Below are 21,416 nucleotides of genomic sequence, written 5' to 3'. Positions count from 1 at the left end.
CTGTTTATGAATGGCCCCCCTAGGTTTATATCCTATCTGGAAACCACATTCAGCAAGCATCTCACATTGCTTCTTAAGAGAACTACAAGGAGCCTATTGTCACATGTTTACATCTTCACCATGTAACCTGCCTTTCATGCGGCATTATGAATGAGCAAGGCTGTAATGGTTTGAGGGAAATGCTAGAATCAAGGGAACACACAGCCTTCTTAATGGCTTGATTTCTGCCTCTTTCATAAGACAATTATATAGGCTACACCAGGGGTTCAGATAGTTGGAGATCCCATTGAAGAAGCTGAATGAAGAATGAAAATATATTTTCTGAATTTGTTCAACATATATATCACTCATCTTAGACTCTCTTTAAACATGGAATCTGATTGATTGTAATGGGAAACAGCGCCTTTATTTTTGCTCATTTGTTTTTGAATAAATACTGCATGAATGGACACAGTTATCATGTAAGCAGCAGTGTCGCCCAGGCTACGCATACCATACGATCGGTGAAGTAGGGAAATATGTCTCCTCCTCTATTCTACTTTGCTAGCAACTCAGTGTTGTCCCACGGAGGTGTACAGACAAGCAATATGACTGACATTCAACTTGTTAATAATAAGGTAACTATTACGCTTTATTTTCTCATGCTCATTGTGCTGTAATCCCATCTAACTTTAATGAATTTATTTATGCAGACAGAGTGCCGGAGGTTTCACCAAGTAGCTACCAACATTAAACATGTGTGTGGAATGCTGCTGAGCGTTAAGAGGTAATTTCACAGATAGTGATGGATGTCATTTCTCACATTATACCTTAATATGTCGTTTTATTCAGTGCTGTTGTAACATATGCCAATTTAAAAAAAGGAACTGGTGTGTTGTGGTATATAACCTTGGTAGATGTGAGTTTAACTACAAGCCAGTCTATAGATACTTATTGATAACAAATCAATTAGTCAGTTAGCTTGATTTATTCTGCCACTGGTGCCATATGTCCTTGTCACTGGGATACATAATGTTGTTAAATGTTTAATAAATGGACACGTGGGCACTTTTAAAATGTTGCGTCTTCTTAGGAGTCCTTTTCTGTTTCACTCTGAAACTAAATCTTGAAGGCTTAATGAACTAAACAGTGTAAGGTGCAAGGCACTTAGTGTGAAAAATGTAGAAGCCAGGGGCGGACTGACCAATCGAGCACTCGGGCACTGCCCGAGGGCGTGGGGTCAGTAGGGGGCCCCTTGAGATGCCCATGGTACCTTTCATTGGCTTTTTCATAGGCTTTTTTGGGTGTGGGCGAGGACACAGGGGCCCCATGATCCCCTATTGCCCGGAGGCCCCATGAGTTGTCAGTCCTCCCCTGGTAGAAGCTGTCTTAGATTGTAAGCTCCAAGGAGCAGGGCCCTCCTATCCCTCTTGTATTGAACTGTATTGTTGCTGTATTGTCTCCCGTTATATTGTAAAGCTCTGAGCAAACTGTTGGCGCTATATAAATCCTGTATAGTAGTAATAATAGAAGCAGCAGTCAAAATCCATTTATGCTGCCCTTGCTTTAGCAAAGTGAATGAGTTTCTGTACCTTGAACTTGGCACCATCCCCCACTGCTCTGAAACAGAGGCGAACTTAGAACCTTCAGGGTCCCGGTGCAAGAAACCATGAAGGGCCCCCCTGACCCCCAGTCAGCGTCCTTCCAACTGATACAAGGGCCCTCTACTCCCATTGTGGGGCCCTTTATTATGGTCCGGCAGTGGGACACTTTCACATGTTCTGCAGCGGACCCCCTTCCTGCCATCTTGGAGCCCCCCACAGTGGCGAAAAGCCAGGGCCCGGTTGCAAGTGTGACCTTTGCGACCCTAGTAGTTCCGCCAATGGTGTCAGTTATTATTTTTTTAACATTTATTATTTTTTTTACAATTTTATTTTAGGCGCCCTGTTGGGGGGCTTTGGTAAGATATAAGGGATCTAAACAGACCTTTGATGTTCCACCATTGAGACAGAGAAAGGAGATTGAGGACAAAGCCCTCAATCTCCACCTCTGCAGCCTCAGTTCCACTGAATGGATAGGGAATAGCTCTGTAAAAAGCTTTCTGTTCATTCACAAACTGAAGCATAGTAAACACAGTTCGGTACTGATCACTCACCTCCATGTAATTTACTAGCCCCTTCACCACTCTCCATCCTGAAAGGATTCCCTGCAGGAGGACAAGGATGGGGGAGGCCAGGAGAGTGCACAGGGGTCCGAGGGCAGCAGAACCTTGATAGGAGGGGCAGTGAAGGTAGCATTTTGAGGAAATGATCCCCTCCATTTTCCTCCCCTAGCCACTGAATGCGGGAGGGAGAGGAGGAGAAGCAAGCTTTCAGTGGTTGCTGGAGGAAAATGGAGGGCATCGGTTCCTCTAAATGGCACCCCCACCAATCCTCATATCCAGGTGTAAAGGGGAGCCGCATGGGCCCCCTGAAGCATGCGGCTGGGTTGCAATTAAGACCCCTGTAGTTATACCCCTGCTCTGATCCATAACTACACTACCCAAAATTGATTTGATACATATAAGTAAGGGAAAAAACGTGACACTCCACTTGTATCCCCATAATGGAGTGTTTGTAACACGAGCAGCAAATTGGTACATCTGAGTACTGTCACATGGCACAGAAGATCCATGCATATCTCTGGGAAAACGTCTACTGCAACTACTGGAACTAATAGAGGAAACTTGGGCTTTCTGGTGCCAAGGAATCAGGACAGCATAGGAGCACAGGAAAAAATTAGTATAATCCCTTCTTTTAAAGATATCATGTTACTTTGCCTAGCACAATACATATTTATGTTGTAGCAGAATGCCTATTTACTCACCATGTTCAGATGTAGGGGAAGACCCCTTTAACTTCTTTTCCCACAATTCCCTGGACATGTCTAAGAAAGGTAAGTTTCTCCGTTTCTCTCCTTCAACATCTTAAAAGGAAGGGGGTCTCTGCAACCAAGTGAGCAGTCCTCCACAGTCAGAGCCTAATAGCATGCAGCTTCTCCTAAAGTGTCCAGTAGCTATAGCAGTAGAGAGGCCAACAGGAAAAGTACACGGGCAAGTTGCCCTGGTTGACACAGGCTTACCTGAGGCATGGGATCTAAGCACTAACTGGTATTCACCAGAGTTCCTGATGGTAGAGATGGGCTTTACTGCATGTTAGTACCAGGTCTCAGTCCTCAGGATTGCCCCATCAGAAGGTGAGTAAGCCGTACTGTAAGGTACAGTAGCAGATAGGAATCACACAGACGGGGTAGTCAGACAACAAGCCAACGGTCAGTAACTAATGGTAGTGGAGATACAGATGGCAGCAGGAGTGACAGCAGGAGCGAGATATTGGCTGCAGAGAGCACAATAATCTGGCAAACAGAAAGTGCAAAGGCATGACATAAATAGGAATTTCATGGGTGGAGGCAGGACTGTCCAATGGATCAGACAGGGTGTTGTCCAGCCTTGAAGGTAGCTCAGAAAATACATCACTAGACACGGCAGAGGTCACAGGTTCAGATCCGGGTCCTGACACTCAGCTAATGTAGGGAACACATCCCCAGTTGCTATCAGATTATTCTAGTTCCAGTGGAGTGGCCCTTTGACCTTGGGCCTTGAATCCTGCTAGCTGTTCGCCTTTGTTGCCAGAGCCACCCTGGCTATCAGAATAAGCACAAGCAGCTGTTTATACTCAGAACTGTTTTATTAAAGTAGAGATTTTCAATTAGACTCTTTGTTGCTAGAGATGCTTTTAGAGATCCTGTTCTGCAGCCGTGTTACAATTGAGCCACAAAGACATTGCTGTTAAGAACTTGTGTTTTGCATTATTGCTTCTCACTTTGCACCTGTTTAGTAAACTACAAGTTAGTCATTCTTTGTCAGGCCATTTTGCCTATTACCCATCTTATTATGTTACATTCCATTGTTAACAGGCAGCTTAGGAAAAAAGCTGCTTTTACATTGTCAGTATATGCTATGAAGCTTTATTTAATTTACTAAATTTTACAGATATATAGGAAGAAACAGTGTTGTGGAATGGGCTCTGTTTCGTCTTCAGATGCAGATCCACAGCAGACGTGACCTGCTCTTCAACATCAGCAGCTTTTCAAAAAACAACATGGTATGTACTAGAATATTCTTTCAATCACACACATCATAATAAACATGGGAAGCAAGCAAGTGAATATTGCATTCTAGGTCAGATTGTGGATGGCGTTGGTCTTGTATGTTTACTAAAGAGCGTTCAGCAATTATATTTTTTCCCTTTCCTGGTCTCCAGTAATAAAATAATATGACAAAAGAACCAATGACACTCCAAGCTACATTCTGTATACATTAAGCCCTAAAATGCTTTACCCCAACATTAGCAAGCAATGTGGCACAGCAATTGCTGTTGTGGGTTATAAAAGCAGTGCTCAACTTTTACATACATTTTTTCCAAAATTATATGCCATGTGTGCCAGGTGCTGTTTCATAAATTGCTCATTATTCAGCATGCTTGCATTTGGTTCTTCTGTTGCTGTGGCTAGCATCTGTATGGTCATTATGGCTTTGGTGTAACATGATATTTAGCAATGCAAAGTGACATTATACTAATAATATCTATCAACTATATCAGTAATAAAGTAATAATTTAAAGGGACACTGTCACATTATTAATTGATTAATATGGCTGCTATTATATAATCTCTTCTTTAAGACCGCTAGTTCCCTCGCTGTCATTTTGATGCTTTGACTTTAAAGAAGACGTCTCATTATAAAATGTTTAACTTTTATTTATTCCCCCAGGGGACCAAGTTACTTGGCCCTTTTCAAATCTCATCCCTCAATTGTCGAGCAGCATGGTTGGACATGTTTACCCCCCCCCACCCACTGTCCTACAAAGGTGCTATAAAGGAGATGGATTTGTGTGGGACAGCTCTCCTCCCTGGAAGCAGAGGTTGCTGTGGGGACCAGCACTGCTATTCAAAAAGATCACCCGGCTTGTGGCTCTGTGTGTCTATCTGTGGCTGAATGTAAACATACACAGTCACGGTAGATGGATAACATAGCCCCACAACACGGAGTGATCTTTACATTTCTATGAATCAGCACTGCCATTGCTGTGGAGTGGGGGGCTGTGTATGTGCAGGAAGAACAGTGGCTAAATGGATAGCAATTCCACCTGGCAGTACTCGGGTCTTTGGTTCAAATCCCAACCACACCATCACCTGCCTGGAGTTTGCATGTTCTCCCTGTGCCTGCATGGGCTTCCTCCAGGTACTCCAGTTTCCTCCCACACTCCAAAGACATGTTGGTAGGTTAATTGGATCCTGTCTAAATTGACCCTAGTATGTGTATGTATGAATGTAAGTTAGGGACCTTAGATTGTACACCCCTTGAGGGTTAGGGACTGATGTGAATGTACAATATATATGTAAAGTGCTGTGTAAATTGACAGGGCTATATAAGTACCTGTAATAAATAAATGTGTAAAAGCAGCTGCTGAAAGATCACATAGCCCTCAGCATTATCAATGAACAATCAGTGCTGCATGTGCATTCACAGTAGTAAAATATGAGAGCTGTGGCTCTGTATTCAGCTGCTTGTACAAACACAGGGCATCAGCATATAGATTACACAGAGCCAAAGCACAAATTATTTTTTACTATAATGAATGTAAAACCAGTGCAAATTGTTCTTTCATAATAGTAAAAGATCATTCAACTTAAAGAGGGAGTAGGGTCTCTGTGCTGGCTGCACCTGCCTCCATATGAAACCCATAACTTGAGCTTGGGGTGGGGTGGAGCTAAAGCCAGCATGAAGTGGTATGTTTAGGGGACCACCGATCAGAATGGGACCAAAATTTTTCATAAGAGTTCTTTAATGCTGTCTGTGTTGCTGACCCAGAAAAGGGTAGACATAAGTAGTTCTGAAACTCATTTACAGCATGCTTCTTCTGGGACTGTGACTGAAGATTTTACTCATTCCCTTTCATCCTAGTCTTCGCCTCACCTGGTAGTGTTTCTTTACTCTCTGTGCTGGTCCAGCTCCTCTGCCCTCCCTTCACCACCTACGTAATCTTTTACGTAGGGGTTGTGAAAGGAAATATTATAGAGTGTCACTTGAGTGACAACTCTGAGTCTGCTGAAGCTGCTAAGATCATATTCAAGGTGGTTTTGCCCAGCAGCACTCTCAGGGCTTTTGGATGTCCACACATGGGAGACTTTTATGGGTAAATAACATGCATGTGTGACACTCACCGCCACAGGGGCCGCTGTATCTTTGCCCAGGGTTCTTTCCCTAGTAGTTGCTCTGGAAGCTGCACTGACTAGATCCCCAAGGAGAACAAATTCTCTTGGTGAGCTTCAGCAAAGTAACTATAGAATGGGTCCTCATACTAGCAGGGTTGGGAGCTTGATGAGCAGCAGAAAGCAGAAGTACACACTGGCTGCCCAGGTGGGCAGCATGCCTTCCATCCTGGACTTCCCCTCTCCACGACAAGACAAGACCACTCCAGATCTCAGACTATTTATACCCCTTCACAACAGCTACTTGTACAGGGTTTAACTAGGCTTGGCTTGAATGGTATAAATATTTACACCTATATTCCAGAACTAACTAGAGAGTTCTGACAAGACAGGGAGAGAGCAATCAAACAAGCTGCCTGTGAGACACTGAACACACCTATCCAATCACATGCAGCTGCACAGAAATGCCCGCAGCGAAAAAAGAAGAAAAGAATTAGCGCAGGGCAGGCATGACTAGGCCCAGAGTGGGAAGGAAGATGTGTAAGGGTTAATGTTAGTATTAGGGTTGGTAAAGGATAGCTGGGGGATCTGGTTGGTAGAGGAGAATGTAGGTGGGGTCTCCTGCACTTTAGGGTGGAGTGTTCCGGCGGAGGGGCGTCAGTTGGTGGGGTCTCCTGCACTTTAGGGTGGAGTGTTCTGGGGAGGGGCGTCAGTTGGGAGCTGGACGTGGGAAAGAGAGCTTCCCTCTCGCCCTCCACCAGGGTGTCCTTCCCTGAGGTTTAGGTACAGTGGCAGCTGCCAGGGAGGGACAATTGGCCCGGCTGCGGCTTGCAGGGGCTGTACTGGCTGCGGAGCCGGGTCTCTGCCTCACTGCGGGGCCCGGGCTTGTCACCAGCGGCAGGGGGGCAGGAGCGCCCATGTGCTTAGGCCTCCGGAGCACTTTTGCCCGCCCCACAGAGAGCTCAGGACCAGAATGGGAGCCCCACTCGGGACCCTCCGGCCCCGCTGGCAGGGCGCTCTCCTGAGTCTGCCTGTGGGGAGGCCGGGAAGTAGAAGGACGGTTGGGCCGGGCTGGGTGAGTCTGCGGCCTCCAAGGGGAGGGCCTGGCTGCGGAGCCGGGTCTCTGCTTTTCTGCAGGACCCGGGCTCCTCGGAGGTAGTCGGGCGGGAGCACCCATGTGCTGGGAGGTCTGCGCCTCCGGAGAGCTTTCCCCCAGTCTCCCCACTAGCCCAGGGCTCGGCTCCATGATGGGAGCCCCACTCGGGACCCTCCGGTCCCCGCTGGCAGGGCGCTCTCCTGCCTCTGCTCCCGGGGAGGCCGGGAGGAATCCTAGGCTTCGGCGGAGTTCGGGGGGGCGGGGTCACTCGTGGACGAAGCCGCGCCCGCACGGCAGTGAGGACGGGATGACAGCGGCTCCTCCGCTGACAAGGCACCTGTCAGGGAGGGTGCCCAGCGGGGGGAGATGTCCTGCTGCAGCTGCCGGGCTGTCTGGTGCTGCGGCCGGCGGGCCCCCTGTCAGCATGGAGCAGTGGCTTCATTAAAAAAAAAAAAAAAATTTTTCCACAGGTGCAGCGCTAGGCGGAGGGCTGGCAAGTGCCCAGGGTCGTCAGGGAGCGTGGCTGGTGCTGGGCGGCAGGAGCGGCACAGACCTGCGGGACCCGTGGCTCCTGGGACTGGGAGGCCATCCAGTCATCGAGAGGAGGAGGACCGATCGGAGGGCGAGCTGTCGGAACCCGATCCGGGGGCGACAGCTGGTCGCTCGGCGCCGGTGGATTTTGGACGCGCGGCTGCTGGGACGTCTCCTGGGCAGCCTCGTGAGTTACCATTTTTTTTGGGGTCTGCTCTCTTCTTTTCAGCTGCTCTCTGGGAACTGTTGGGGGCGGGCTTCTGCGGTGTCGGGGGGCGGCGTCATCTCGTTGGGTATTGGTGCGGGGGTCTGCGTTTTGCGGTCCGGCTGGGGACTTGTTGCGGCGCTTTGCGCTGGGCGGTAGTGGGGGCGCTGGGCCTGCTTCTGTGTGATTCCCGCCTGCAGGTGGGGATGTTTGCGGGGGCCTAGGGCAGGATAATGGGGACGCACGGGGGCCTGGTGTTTTTTTCTCCGGGTTAGGGTCAGGGGTGGTTACGGCGGGGTCCGGTGCTCTGGGCTAGGCGGCCCCATCCACGGTTTTGGGTGAGGGTGCGGGGGGTGCCAGGGCCGGGCGGCTTCGCAGTGTGCCGGTGGTTCGAGGGCCCGTTGGTGTGCATTGACATTCGGATGTACGGGAGTAGATTGGGTGAGGTGTGTATGTCGGGATCTTCACGCTCTTGCTCTTGGAGCGGCTGCCTGTCGATGGGTCGAGGGTTGACGAGGGCAGGCGGGAGGACGAGGAGAAGCGGCGTTCTTTTTCGTTTATCCCGCGTGCTTTTGCTAATTGGTTGCAGGCTTTCGCGATTGTGGCCAGTGTCATTGGGGAAACGGCCCCTGAGCATTGCTCGGCGTTTTTCTGTTCCCTTGACGCTATTAGCGAGGCTCCTGGGTTTAAGGGGGGATCGCTGGGCTACGGTGCGATGAACAGTTTCGGCAGCGTAGGGCGGTTTACCCGTCATTGCGCTGGGACAATACGGTCCGTGGCCTTTGGATACAGCTTATGACTCCGGCGAGGCCCTCTGGTCTGTTTTCGGGGTGGGCCGGTGGTTCGTTCTCCCCGGGACAATCAGCCTCAAAGCGTAGGGGTTCTGCTGGCGGTTCCAGTTTTGTTCGGAGGGTTTCCGCATCCCGTGTACTTTGACTTCGATTCCTCCTTTTAGCGCGGAACTCACGGTCGGCCTTGCAGTATGCAGCGGTGGTTTCGGATAAGTTGCGTAAGGAAGTGGGTTTAGACCGCGTGGGCGGCCCGTTTCCTTTTTCTCCCTTGGGGGGTTGTGCCCAAAAAGGAGCCTCATGCGTTTCGGTTAATTCCTCACCTGTCCTTCCTGACAGTGGGGTCGGTGACCGACGCAATCGATACAGAGTCAGGTGCGGTGTATTATACGTCGTTCGATGCGGCAGTTTTCTGGGTTCTTCGGTATGGGCGCGGTGCGCTCCTGGCGTTATGGGATATTGAGTCAGCGCTGTTGTGGGTACATCCGGCCGGTCTTCGTGTTTTTGGGTTGTCGTTGGGAGGGCTCGTTTTATGTTGTGAAGTGCCTTCTCATGGGGTGTTTTATATCCTACGCTTTGCTCGAGAAGTTCAGTTCATGCATGGAGTGGGTGGTGCGGGATGTCTCCGGGGTGCCTGCGGTCATCCGTTATTTAGATGATTTTCTTTGTGTGGGTCCGCCAGCTTCCGGGGTATGTGCAGTTTTTGCTGGCCACTTTGCAACACATTGCACAACGTTTCGTTATTCCGCTGGCGTTGGACAAGACGGAGGGCCCGGCTGCGGTGATTACTTTCCTGGGCGTTGTTTGGATTCCGGAGCTGTGGAGTGCCGGCTGCCTGAGGACAAGCTGTTGGCCTTCAAAGTTGAGATTCGTGGGGTACTAGGCAAGTGTAAGTTTCAGCTGCGGGCCTGGCAGTCGTTGTTGGGCAAAGCTTACCTTCGCTTACCGTATACTGCCGATGGGTTGGGTGTTCTGCCGCCGATTGCAGATTTGGCTCCCCTTTTTGGATTCCTTCAACAGGCGAGCTCTGTGGATGTCTGGCCCTGGGAGCTATTTTGACCTGGATTTGTTCCCGGATGCGGCGGCTTCCGTGGGATATGGGGCCTTTTGCTGAAGTCGGTGGAGCGCGGTTCCATGGCCTGCTTCCTGGTGGGAGGCGGGGGGTTTGTTCTTCGTATCTTGGTGCTGTTGGTATTTATTTATTTTTTTTCCGGTGGTGCTGGTGGTTGCCGTGTGGGGGGAGCATTTTTCGGAAGTAAAGGTTCATTTTCGGTGTAACATTTTGGGGGTGGTTTCGGGTCATCAATCGGGTCTCAGCTTCTTCGCGGCCGGTGGTTGGCCTGCTTCGCCATTTCGTGTTGCGTTGCCTGCAGTTGACCATTTTTCTTCATGCTGTGCATCTCCCTGGGATTGAGCAAACTCTGGTTGTCGCTTTGGCTCATTTTCAGTGGGACACATTCCGAGGGTTGGTGCTGGGGGAGGAGCACCGCGGGGTTTCTTGTCCCGACTGGCTGTGGGATGTTGCCTTGGGGTCGTTGCAGGCTGGATCCGGTAGTCGGGGAGTGAGGCGACATGGTCTGCATACTCGACTTAAATGGTGTGGGACCCATCGTTGGTATGGTGTGCCCGGGTACATTCCAGTTAACCAAGGTTTAACTGGCAGGTGGTGGTGCTGCACTGCGGATGGTATGGTTGTCTCCGAGCTGGTTGGTTGCGTCTGGAGGCCTAGTGACATATGGTTGTCTGCAGGTGCATTTTTACTGGCGGGAGTGGTGGACCTGCTGCAGCGGGTCAATATTGATCCGTGGGGGCCTGAGGTGGGTTCGCTGTGTTGTAATTTTGGCACGGAAATTAGAGCGGGGGGTGTCGGCTGCTGTGTTTGATTGCCGGTTGGCTGGTTTGGCCTTCTTCTTAAGTTGCTGGGGTGTCGGGGTTTTCACGAAAGCCTTTTTGGGTTCGACAGGCCCTTCGGGGTTCCCGTAGGGCTCATCGCTGAAGGGATTCACGGCATCCGGTGTCCGTTGAGTTGTTAGGGTCTTGGTTTGTGCGCCTGCGGTCTGTGTGTCTTTCGGGCTTCGAGGTGTTTGTTTCGGTACGGCCTTTGCGGTGGCCTTTTGGGGGCATTGCGTTTTGGTGAGTTCGGTAGTCCGTCTATATCAGTTATTGGGGGGTTATTGGGGGATGTGGTCGTGTGCTGGGTTTACTGGGGTGGGAGGTTCTCGTCCATCGGTCTGGGACGGACCAGTTGGGGCGTGGTGCATGGGGTGCAGTTCTTTGCTCTTCCAGCATCTTATGTGTGCCCAGTGGGTGCGGTGCCAGATTTTCTATCCCATCGCCGGTGGGGCAGGGGTCCTTTTTTCCAGCACGCTGAGGGGTCCTCTTAATTCACTTTGTGTCAGTTTTCTGACGGTGTTTCACGGCGGCTGGTTGGATGCGTCCTTGTGTGCTTCGCATTCGCTTTGGATGGGGGCTACTACGGAAGCTGCCGGGTGGGGTTTGTTGGATATGGGTCGCACGTATTGGTAGGTGGGATTCACGGAGATTTCGACTGTGCGTTCGTCCGCATCTGTTGGGGGTCTAGTGGGGTCTCGTGTTCTGTTGTCATGGCCTGGGGGGAGTGCCTGTCCTGTCTGGGTGATGTATTGTCCTGGGGGTATTGCTTGTCCTTTTCTTTCAGAGGGAGCGGGTGGCCTGGTGTGGATCCTGGGTCACTCCTATGTGTTCTTGGGGGGCCCGGTGGGCTGATGTTAGGCCTACTGGTAGGCAGCTGGGGTATGTTGTGGGGTCGTGTGCTGCAGGGGGGCAGCGTTTGACTCGACGGGATGGCCCACTGGATGTCCTGGTGCTTCCTGCGGGTGGCATCGATCTGAAGGTCGACAAGGAGGTGGGGCGCTTCTTTGTCCGTAATGGGGGGCTGGTGGTCCGGCATCTGGAGCTAGAGGTGGATACTTGGAGGTATCTTTGGAGTGCTGGGGTACATCTGACTGCGGTTGGAGCGGATTTATGGTCTCTGGGTCTAAGGGATGGAGTTCGGAGGGGTTTGTTGTGGTGTGGCACGCATGGGTAAGGGCTCACCCAGCGTGCTGTGGCGGTGGTTGGTCTTTGGAGGTGGTTCTTATCTTGGAGGTACAAAATGGTGTGGGACCCATCGTTGGTATGGTGTGCCCGGGAACATTCCCAGTTAACCGAGGTTTAACTGGAAGGTGGTGGTGCTGCACTGCGGACAGTATGGTTGTCTCCGAGCTGGTTGGTTGCGGCTGGAGGCCTAGTGGAATATGGTTGTCCGCAGGTGCATTTCGGATCGTTTTGGTGGTGCCTTCAAAGACCAACGACAACTCTTTATGTTTTCTGTTATAAGGAATGGTTGATGTGTTTAAACTTGATTGGTTAATAAAAGGCCGTGCTGGCCATTTACTCCAAAATTTGTGTTGTGTTTTCTGTAAGTATAGTAAGTAAAGGGGATTGGTATGGAAGGGTAATGGTGGTGTAGTGGGGTCTGGATGAACCTATCTCGGGTGCACTAGTCATGACTACAGTGAGCTATACCTACAGTAAATTTGCTTGACACAGGAATTTCAGCAACACTGATTGCAGTAAGGCAAGCTAAATTTACCTAACAACAAAATGCAGATCCACCAAACACAGTGAGCCAGAAGTAAATCTATCCAATCCTAGCACCCATCTTGGAGGGCACCACACATAAAATATGCTAATTGTTTTAGGGGGAGATTATTGTTGTAATAAATAATCTGGTGACAGGCTCTCTTAAAAAGAAATTAAATTGTTATGTACCCATCCATAGTTTAAAATGTGACAATAGTTGACTTGGAACTGCATTGAATTTTCATGTTGCCCCAATGTTTATTTGGGTTTCTCTGGGTGGCGCATCTTTCTAAAATACAAAAATATATTGATAGGTTAATAGGATTTCAAATTGGTCCATGAGTATGAGTGATTTTTTTTGCCTCTAATTAAATCTTAAAATGCTACTGAAGTCTCTAGTTTTTTTTTTACCTAAAATAAAAAAAGATGTAATAATTACTTGTAACATGCAACGGTATCGAACAGAGTGGCCCCTTACCTCCTCTTCTGAGGTCCTCCACCAGTGCTGTCCGCTCCTCTACTTCTGTGTCTGCCCCATAGCAAACTGCTTGCTGTGTTGACAGGCATGTAGGCTTGCTCCTGAGTCAGGCTGTGTGCATCCATAGACACACAAGGCTTGGCTTGTCCCTACTCCCGCCTCACAGGATTTTTGATTGACAGCAGCAGGAGCCCATGACTCTTACTGCTGCCTCTGTGCCTGTGAGAAACAGGAAGAGAAGACAAGTGCTGCTGCACAGTGCTGGATTGATATAGTACTCAGGTACAGTGGATATAAAAAGTCTACACACCCCTGTTAAAATGTCAGGTTTCTGTGATGTAAACAAATGAGACAAAGGTAAATAATTTCAGAACTTTTTCCACCTTTAATGTAACCTATAAACTGAAAGTGAAAAGGCTCACGCTCGTACGCTGCTACACCCTAAAAAAAAATAAAGGAAAATTGCTGCAGCCACTCATTAAGTGTACTCTCCCTTAAAATGTATATAAACCAAGAATGTGCAGTGTGCTAACTCCTCATCCAGACATATAAATTAAATAAAATAAACCTCCAGTAATCCTGTCAGGGATCCCCGCCGCGATGGTCCCGGCGCAGGCGCAGTATGCCGCCCTGTGCAGGGACGCGGGCTCTAGGTCCGGGCCGGCCGCGGCGTGTGAGTTCGCGCATGCGCAGTAGGAGCCGCGGCCGCCCGCTGGGCACCAATGGCAGCGCAGGGCGCGATATTTAAACGGCCCTGAGCTGTTATTCAGTGCCTTCTGGTCTTGTCCTTGCCCTGTATCCTGTATCCTGAATCTGAACCTGTACCTGTAAGTTGCTGACCCGGATTGTACCTGACCACTGCTGAATTCTCCTGCCCAGACCCTTGCTTTGCCTGACCTCTCTTCCGTATGTCCCCTATTGGATCTGACCTACTGTTGTTGACCTGGCGTGTGACCCGACTATTCTCTGCCCGCTGCCTTGTACCGTGCTGTCCTCCCCGTTACCGACCCGGCTTGCCTGACTCTGCACTTGCTCCGCCATCCATCCATCCATCCATCCATTCCTCTCAGCGGGGTTCCCAGACCTCCTCATATCAGGCTCTCTCCCGTGGGAGCCCCTGGCGACCACCCCTACCACTGACGGGTGTCCTCAGTAAGCACGACCTGGTCCCGGGGTACTCCAAGTCCATCCCCACCATCAGGGGCTCTGGTGAACAAGTACTCTGGGACTTAGACTCCGTGCGCTGGGGACGCCTGATTAGTGGAGTGCTAGTGGTGTCGCCAGGCGGTCCCTTACAAATCCCATGCAAGATAAATTCACACTACAATAGAAGTCCAACTCCCAAATCACAGAATGTCCAAAATAGTGCATTTAACAATCACTTTCCAGAAGACATGCTCGTGCTCAAGATACTCTCCCTGCTCACCTTTAAGCTTGACCTATAAATTATAATAGGTGAAATGCGTTTTTACAGCAGTAAATCCTTTCATGTGGCGACGAATCCAGAATCATTTTACAATCACGACTCCAAAAACGTGTATATAAAAAACAAAAGCGAATCGTAGTGCAACACCGTTTAAATTAAAGCTAATGGCTGAGTGCACAATACATATGTGCTCACATTACAGCAAAACACACCGTGCTCCACAACAGTGTTGTAAAGTGTTCACTTCATCCAACATATACAAAAGTGCTTCCCATCACCAATGAGTGTGCCATGCACTCACCTTCTTCCTTGACCCATATATAGGTCATAAGCACTATTAGGCCCCATGTACAGGGGACACTTCTGAACGATGGAAACTGACTGCTGGAAAACGTAGGTCAAAAAATGTCTCTGTAGCCACGTTTACATAACGTGTTTATGTGCATTTGCGTTTAGAAGTGTTTTTTAAAGATAAGCACAGGAAAACCTCCCAAATGCCAAGAATGCACTGAAAAGTGGTAAATGATTAACTATTTCAGACTGTTTCAGATAAATAGAGAAAGTAGAAGCAGAGACAGCAGTATGTGTTGAAATTAGCTTAGGAGTGAGTTGCTCATTAACATTTCTTTTGTTTCCAAGGGTGGGAAAGGTGTCTGGTGGAGTGAGTCATTAAGGTCACCTGGCAGGGGGTCTCCCTGAGGAATTTGAGGTGTGAAAGGTCATTAACATATCTTTTCTTTCCAAGGGTGGGAGAGGTCTGAGGTATAAATTGGTCATTGCAATGTGTGACAAGCTTGGTAGGAACATCCTGTTTTCAGTGTTTTGTCCATCTGAGCACCTTGAAAATGCCTTGCATGTATTTTTCATGATGAAAAAAGGCTATGGAAAGCATCGGGAACTGGAAGAGTTGAAAAAACTTTTCAGACACGATTTGCCGCGTTTAGCAGCATTTTGCATTTGAAATGCTGATAAAATCAACTGCTGAATGCACATTTTCTGCGGTCAAAAAAAGAATGTAAACTCAAATGTCTGTAAACGACTGTAAATGAAAATGTGTACATGGACACATAGGAAAACATTAGGGTGAGTTCAGGGGCTGCTGAAAAAAAAACGCTGAACAGCTCCTAAACACGAGTTTATCAGCTGCAGTGTACATGAGCCCTAAACGTTGGTAAATATTTTGCTTGTCCACCGCTATCCCTTAGTAGCTAGTTCCTTGCTACTGGCCCTTTAAAAGACAAAATTTCAGCTTCCCACCGGGATGGTAAATGCTCAGGGGAAAAAGAGGACAAATCATAGTGCAAAAAGGTACTTACATTGAATGAGAATGGCAGCTCTCTAACACGAAAAAATCTCCAGTCCTCTGCCCCCCCCCTCACTATACCCCACAGTGGTAATTTTCCAGTGCTGCAAGGGTTAATACCGCTCCTCCATTCAAAGAAGCTGCAGTATAACTTTCAGCAATGAAAAGTGGTCTATGAATGGAGGATGGGTGGATGCATGAAAGGTCTGCATTCATAAAGTTTCACTGTAGTACAGGTATGAATGGAGAAGGGAAATGGAAAGAATGGGCAAAGTTGTCACTTTTGACAAGTGTTTATGTCAGGTTGAGTGGCTCATATTTACCCCCACAGAACAGGAAGATTACACAAACAGATTTTTTTCATTCAGCTTGTGGGCTGAACAAACTCCAAAAAGAAAAATAAATGTGATAATATGACCGTGACAATTATCAACACCTATTGTATTGCACCAAATGCAATCTATATGTAAAAAAAGCTGCCACTATATATAGACCATAATAAATGAAATAATATAAACACTCAAATCATATAGTGTTGTAGTAGCGCTAAATAAATAATAATGAAATGTGAAGTGAATACCAAACAATAATTGTGACAAACAAAAACTAATAAACTGTCCGTGATTAATGTGATAAGAAATCAATTCAAATTAAAAGTGATCCAAAGTCCATGAAAACACATAATAAAGTGATCCAAAGTCCATGAAATAAATTCTTCTCCTTCACCGTGTGGTATAGACTGACAACCAAGTGATTCACAGGAATACCCCACACTCACCACAAATATTTGCCTTCCACTCTCGTGGTTGGCAAAAATCTTCCTGGGATAATCATCCCAATTATAGATGACACTTATGAATTGTGTGAGACAAAGATTCTACTGCCTCGAGATAGACCATGTAAAACAAACGAAAAACGCTCCAATGGTGTAATATGAACAACCAGATTCTTAAATTAAATGAATGGACCTAACTCACAAGCAAACTGATAAAACAAGCCCAAATGATGTGACCATTGATAAGCCTGAAGTGATCATAGACCAGGTGCTCTCACCACCTCCGGTTTGTTGGTATCTGACGCCGTCACGGCACTTCCGGTCACGGGCCACGTCACTTCCGGTTGCCGCACCGTCATGCCCTGACGTGTTTCGTCACTTCCGACTTATTCATGAGTAAGTCCGGAAGTGACATGGATCGTGACCGGAAGTGATGCGACAGCGTCAGATACCAACAAACCAGAGGTGGTGAAAGCACCTGGTCTATGATCACTTCAGGCTTATCAATGGTCACATCATTTGGGATTGTTTTATCAGTTTGCTTGTGAGCAAGGTCCATTCATTTAATTAAAGAATCTGGTTGTTCATACTACACCATTAGAGCATTTTTTTGTTTGTTTTACATGGTCTATCTCGAGGCAGTGGAATCTTTGTCTCACGCAATTCATAAGTGTCATCTATAATTGGGAAGATTATCCCAGGAAGCTTTTTTGCCAACCACGAAAGTGGAAGGCAAATATTTGTGGTGAGTTTACATTCATGTGGGGTATTCCTGTGAAGCACTTAGTTGTCAGTCTATAACACACGGTGAAGGAGAATAATTTATTTCATGGACTTTGGATCACTTTATTATGTGTTTTCATAGACTTTGGATCACTTTTAATTTGAATTGTTTTCTTATCACATTAATCAAGGACAGTTTATTAGTTTTTTTGTCACAATTATTTTTTGGTATTCACTTCACATTTCATTATTATTTATTTAGCGCTACTACAACACTATATGATTTGGGTGTTTATATTATTAAAAAAAAAATCAAACTGATTCCTCCATCTACATTAAACAGTGCAGAGAGACGACTCTGAGGCTATAGTATTTTGACAGCCGGTTCCAGTAGAATACAGTGGGTGCTGCCAAAATGATTGGCTGCAGTCGCTGTTCGGTAAGAATTGTCCACCAGGAGGAATTTAGGGTGTTGTCAGGGCCAGATTTAGCATGGGCAGGATGCATGCATGAGAAAAGGGTACCCCTGGCATGTCTATTTATGTGTGTATGAAAATAGATCTTTTAGCAATCAGTTCACTTAAAGGCATGTACAACATGTGAAATACCAAAAAATTTAAATTGCAGAGTAAAAATAACTGACGGAAATGAGCTCATGTTGTAACTGCATATTGTTTTTTTATGAAAACAATTGTACTCTCTTAACCACATACCCTATAGTATGCTAGCTATCTGCAATATTGCTGGTGGCTATGGAGATAGTTACAGTCAACATAACTTCAATGACTTCCTTTTATTGCAGAGAAAAGATTTTGAAACGATAAAGAATCTGTTATCTATTTGTCCGAAGCAAAGAACTCCAGAAATCCTGAGACAGGTATCATAAAAGCACGGTGTTTATTCTCTAATATTGATTTAGTATTATAAGTGCTGCTGTTGAGAATTAATTACTCACACTTGTAATCCATGATTGCAACTGACTCAATAGACTGAGTTTATCTTCAGCTGCCCTGCATTCCTGCGCTGACACACTCAACCTGTCTAAACAAATAGCAGTGACGTGCTAGGAGTTATTGGCTCCCACCTCTTATTCACCTACACAGGAAACCCAGCACTGCTTATACATGACAGGTGACAACTGACCACACGCTGTGAGTTATAGTACATTGATGCCGTGCATTGTTATATGAAACAAGAAAACAAAGCTCAATGGCGGCATGGTCTGCAAATAAATGCTAGTCCAAACATGCAGAAACAACTTAACTTACATGGTGGAAATCTTGATGCCTAAACCCAATATTGCAACTTTGGCATGTGTTCGTAAAACTGTACAGATCATTGCAACTACCTATTCCAAATCTGGGCCTTCATTTGGTGATAAAAGGTAATGGATATCTCCTGACATTTATTTCAGGCACTTATATAGCATTGTCAATTTACACAGTGCTTTACATATATATTGTACATTCATATCAGTCCCTGTACAATCTAAGGTCACTAACTCACATTCATATACTAGGGCCAATTTAGACAGGATCCAATTAACCTACCAGCATGTCTTTGGCATGTGGGAAGAAACCTGAGTACCCAGAGGAAACCCGAGTACCCAGAGGAAACCCACACAGGCACAGGGAGAGCATGCAAACTCCAGGCAGGTGCTTCTGTGGTTGGGATTTGAACCAATGACCCTAGTACTGCTAGGCAGAAGTGCTAACCATTTAGCCACTGTGCTTTATTTTAAACATTGCTTGCCTTAAATGGTACAAAAAGGCATTTTTTAAATGTAGCTATATTTTTTTTTTACATTACGACTCACCACCAAAAAAAACAAAACAAAACAAAAACGTTCTACTCTTGATGTTTACAGCAATATTGCACATTTTGCTTTTTTTACCCTACTTAAAGTAGAGTTTATGTGTTTATTAAAAGTCTTTTAATAAACACACACTTATCTGTCTCAGATTCCAGTGATGTACTCGCCTGCGTGGTCCCTTCTCCCCTTCTTTCCTCCACAGCGACGGCATCTCAACTGTGGGCACCAGGCTGTGACAGTTTGTGCCTTGACAGCCTGGTGCCCACTGTGCATGAGCGAGTCGCGCTGCTCTTCCTAATTGGTCCGGCAGTCTCCTGGGACCTGTGAAATTTCCCAGGAGACTGCTGGAGGGAAGAGGGGGCCGACCTTCCAGCTCACTTTGCCGCGGCGAACTGATCCAGAAGTGGGAGTGGGTACCTGTCAAAAAACAGGTACCCGCTCCCCACTCCCCCCCCAAAAGGTGCCAAATATGGCATTGGAGGGGGGAAGGAGGAGGCAAATAAGCGGAGCTACCACTTTTGTGTGGAATTCCACTTTAAGAAAAACTAGCTGACATTAAATAAAAAACATGTTTTTAATCATACCTAAAACATACTGACCCTAACCGTTGACCATGACCTTTGATACTGACCTTGAACTTGACCCTGATCTAGACATTTTATCTTTATTGTTTTTTCTACACACAGGCTTTTTTACATTCTTCTTCTGTGGCTAAGAGAAGAAAATACAATGTATATTTTTCTTTATTCAGAGGAGAAAGAGAGCACAGGGGCAGGTTTTACTGAGTGACCACTGTGATAGCCTGTAATAATACAAACCTCTGGAGAACTTCTTGTTGAATTTTGCACATTGGTACATTTTGGAAAAAAAACCCTCTAATACTAGAAAACATTACTTATATAACACCTTTATTCTTATAAAAAAAAAGTTTGTCTCGAATGATAAAGGAATATCAGATTGATTTTGTGAATTTTACACATCTACATTCAATAAATCCCAAAATGACATACACAACCTTTCTGCAAGTCTTACCATTTCCACAACTGTCTATATCTCAGGTTCAGGCTATCACAGCAATTAATTGATCTGGAGCTGGTTCTCCTGATGTAACTAGAATGTTTCAATTGCCTGTCTTCATTTGGGTATTTGTAGAGGTTTGGCAATGCCGCATACAAATGAAGAAAGCTCTGTAAAAAATGGATTTTGGTACCATCATGGGCACCTAGAGAGAAGGATCAAACTTCCTGTCTGCTGCAAAACAGAGTCAGTCTTAATGCTTCTCCACCATTCAGAAAAAGGTTTGTATTTTCATCAATTAATATAAGGCTTTCTTTTTGGCCTATAAAAGAAAGCCTTGTACTCATTGATAAAAATAAAAGGATGTGTTCTATTGATCAAAATGTTATATTGTGGATAAGCTTAAAGGATATTGATTAATTTTGGAAATGTTGGACTCAGATGGAAGTGAACAAGACAGGCTTACAAGAAAGGCCATTCTATGGAATCAAAAGCCTTCCCAATATCCAGAGAAGCTATGGTGCATGATGCCAGGATATGTTCTGATAGCTGAGAAGACAATTAAGCTATGCAAATATTATATGTGGTGGACTTTCCAAGCAAAAAGTATGTTTGATCATCATGTACCAAGGACAGTAATAAGGAGTTCAGTCTAGTGGTCAAAGATTTTTTCTTTTATAGCCACTATTTGATAGAGAAGCTGGTTTGTAAGACAATCAATTTGATCATTATCCTGTTTCAAGTAGAATTATACATTGACTGAGGTAGTTTCCCAGTAGAAAAAAAGTATTTTTGTATACTAGTTCTAGGGTAGGTAAAATTTTTGATACTTATACACTTTCAGGGGGGAAGTGACAATATAGCCTATTTAATGCCATCCCCCAAAATGTCTTTATCTAATATTTGAACCTGAGATATAGATAGTTGTGGAAATATTAAGACTTCCAGAAAGGTTTTGTATATAAATTTGTATATAATTTTTATCACTTTTTTTAAAATAAGAATAAAAGTGTTAAATAAGTCCGGTTTTCTAGTAATAAAGTTTTTTCTCCAAAATGTATCAATGTGTAAAATTCAACCAGAAGTTCTCCAGAAGTTTGTATTATTACAAAATTATTTTGAAAACATGAAAGTTGGAAAGAACAAAATATTGCCGTTTGGACTAGAGTTAGACAAAAGATCTTTGTAAAACTTACAGGGTAGATATCCCTTAACATACAGAGAAAAAAGTGAGCGCACACCCCTGTAAGAACCACAGAATACTGGGGTGCTGTGACGAGGCTCTGTAGCTCATGCATGTATTTGCAAATGTGTGCTAACTAAACCCCTGTTTTTAACGCATACTGTTAGACAGGTTAATTTGATTTGTTTGCAAGCTGGCTGGCAAGTTGAGCTGGGAAGTTTTGTTGTTTGACATGCGTCGCCCT

At 46.2% G+C, this 21,416-nt stretch overlaps 1 protein-coding gene across 1 annotated transcript in view; it reads left to right on the top strand.

Moving 5' to 3' along the window:
* The first annotated feature begins 587 nt into the window (after window positions 1-587).
* The window catches only part of LOC149469411 (cyclic nucleotide-binding domain-containing protein 2-like), a 106,513-nt gene continuing 85,684 nt past the window's right edge, over window positions 588-21,416 (top strand). Inside the window, exons 1-4 of the mRNA XM_089669322.1 lie at window positions 588-617; window positions 693-766; window positions 4,010-4,121; window positions 17,962-18,036. Of these exons, the coding sequence (XP_089525448.1) occupies window positions 588-617; window positions 693-766; window positions 4,010-4,121; window positions 17,962-18,036 (291 nt within the window). The remainder of the gene's footprint in view (window positions 618-692; window positions 767-4,009; window positions 4,122-17,961; window positions 18,037-21,416) is intronic.

Source organism: Staurois parvus, unplaced genomic scaffold (assembly GCF_062004578.1).
Source record: "Staurois parvus isolate SC_StPar_1 unplaced genomic scaffold, SC_StPar_1.0 ptg000071l, whole genome shotgun sequence".
In the NCBI taxonomy this organism is placed as follows: Eukaryota; Metazoa; Chordata; class Amphibia; order Anura; family Ranidae; genus Staurois; species Staurois parvus.
Note: the sequence above shows the minus strand (reverse complement) of the source record. Positions and strands in the feature narration are given on the sequence as shown.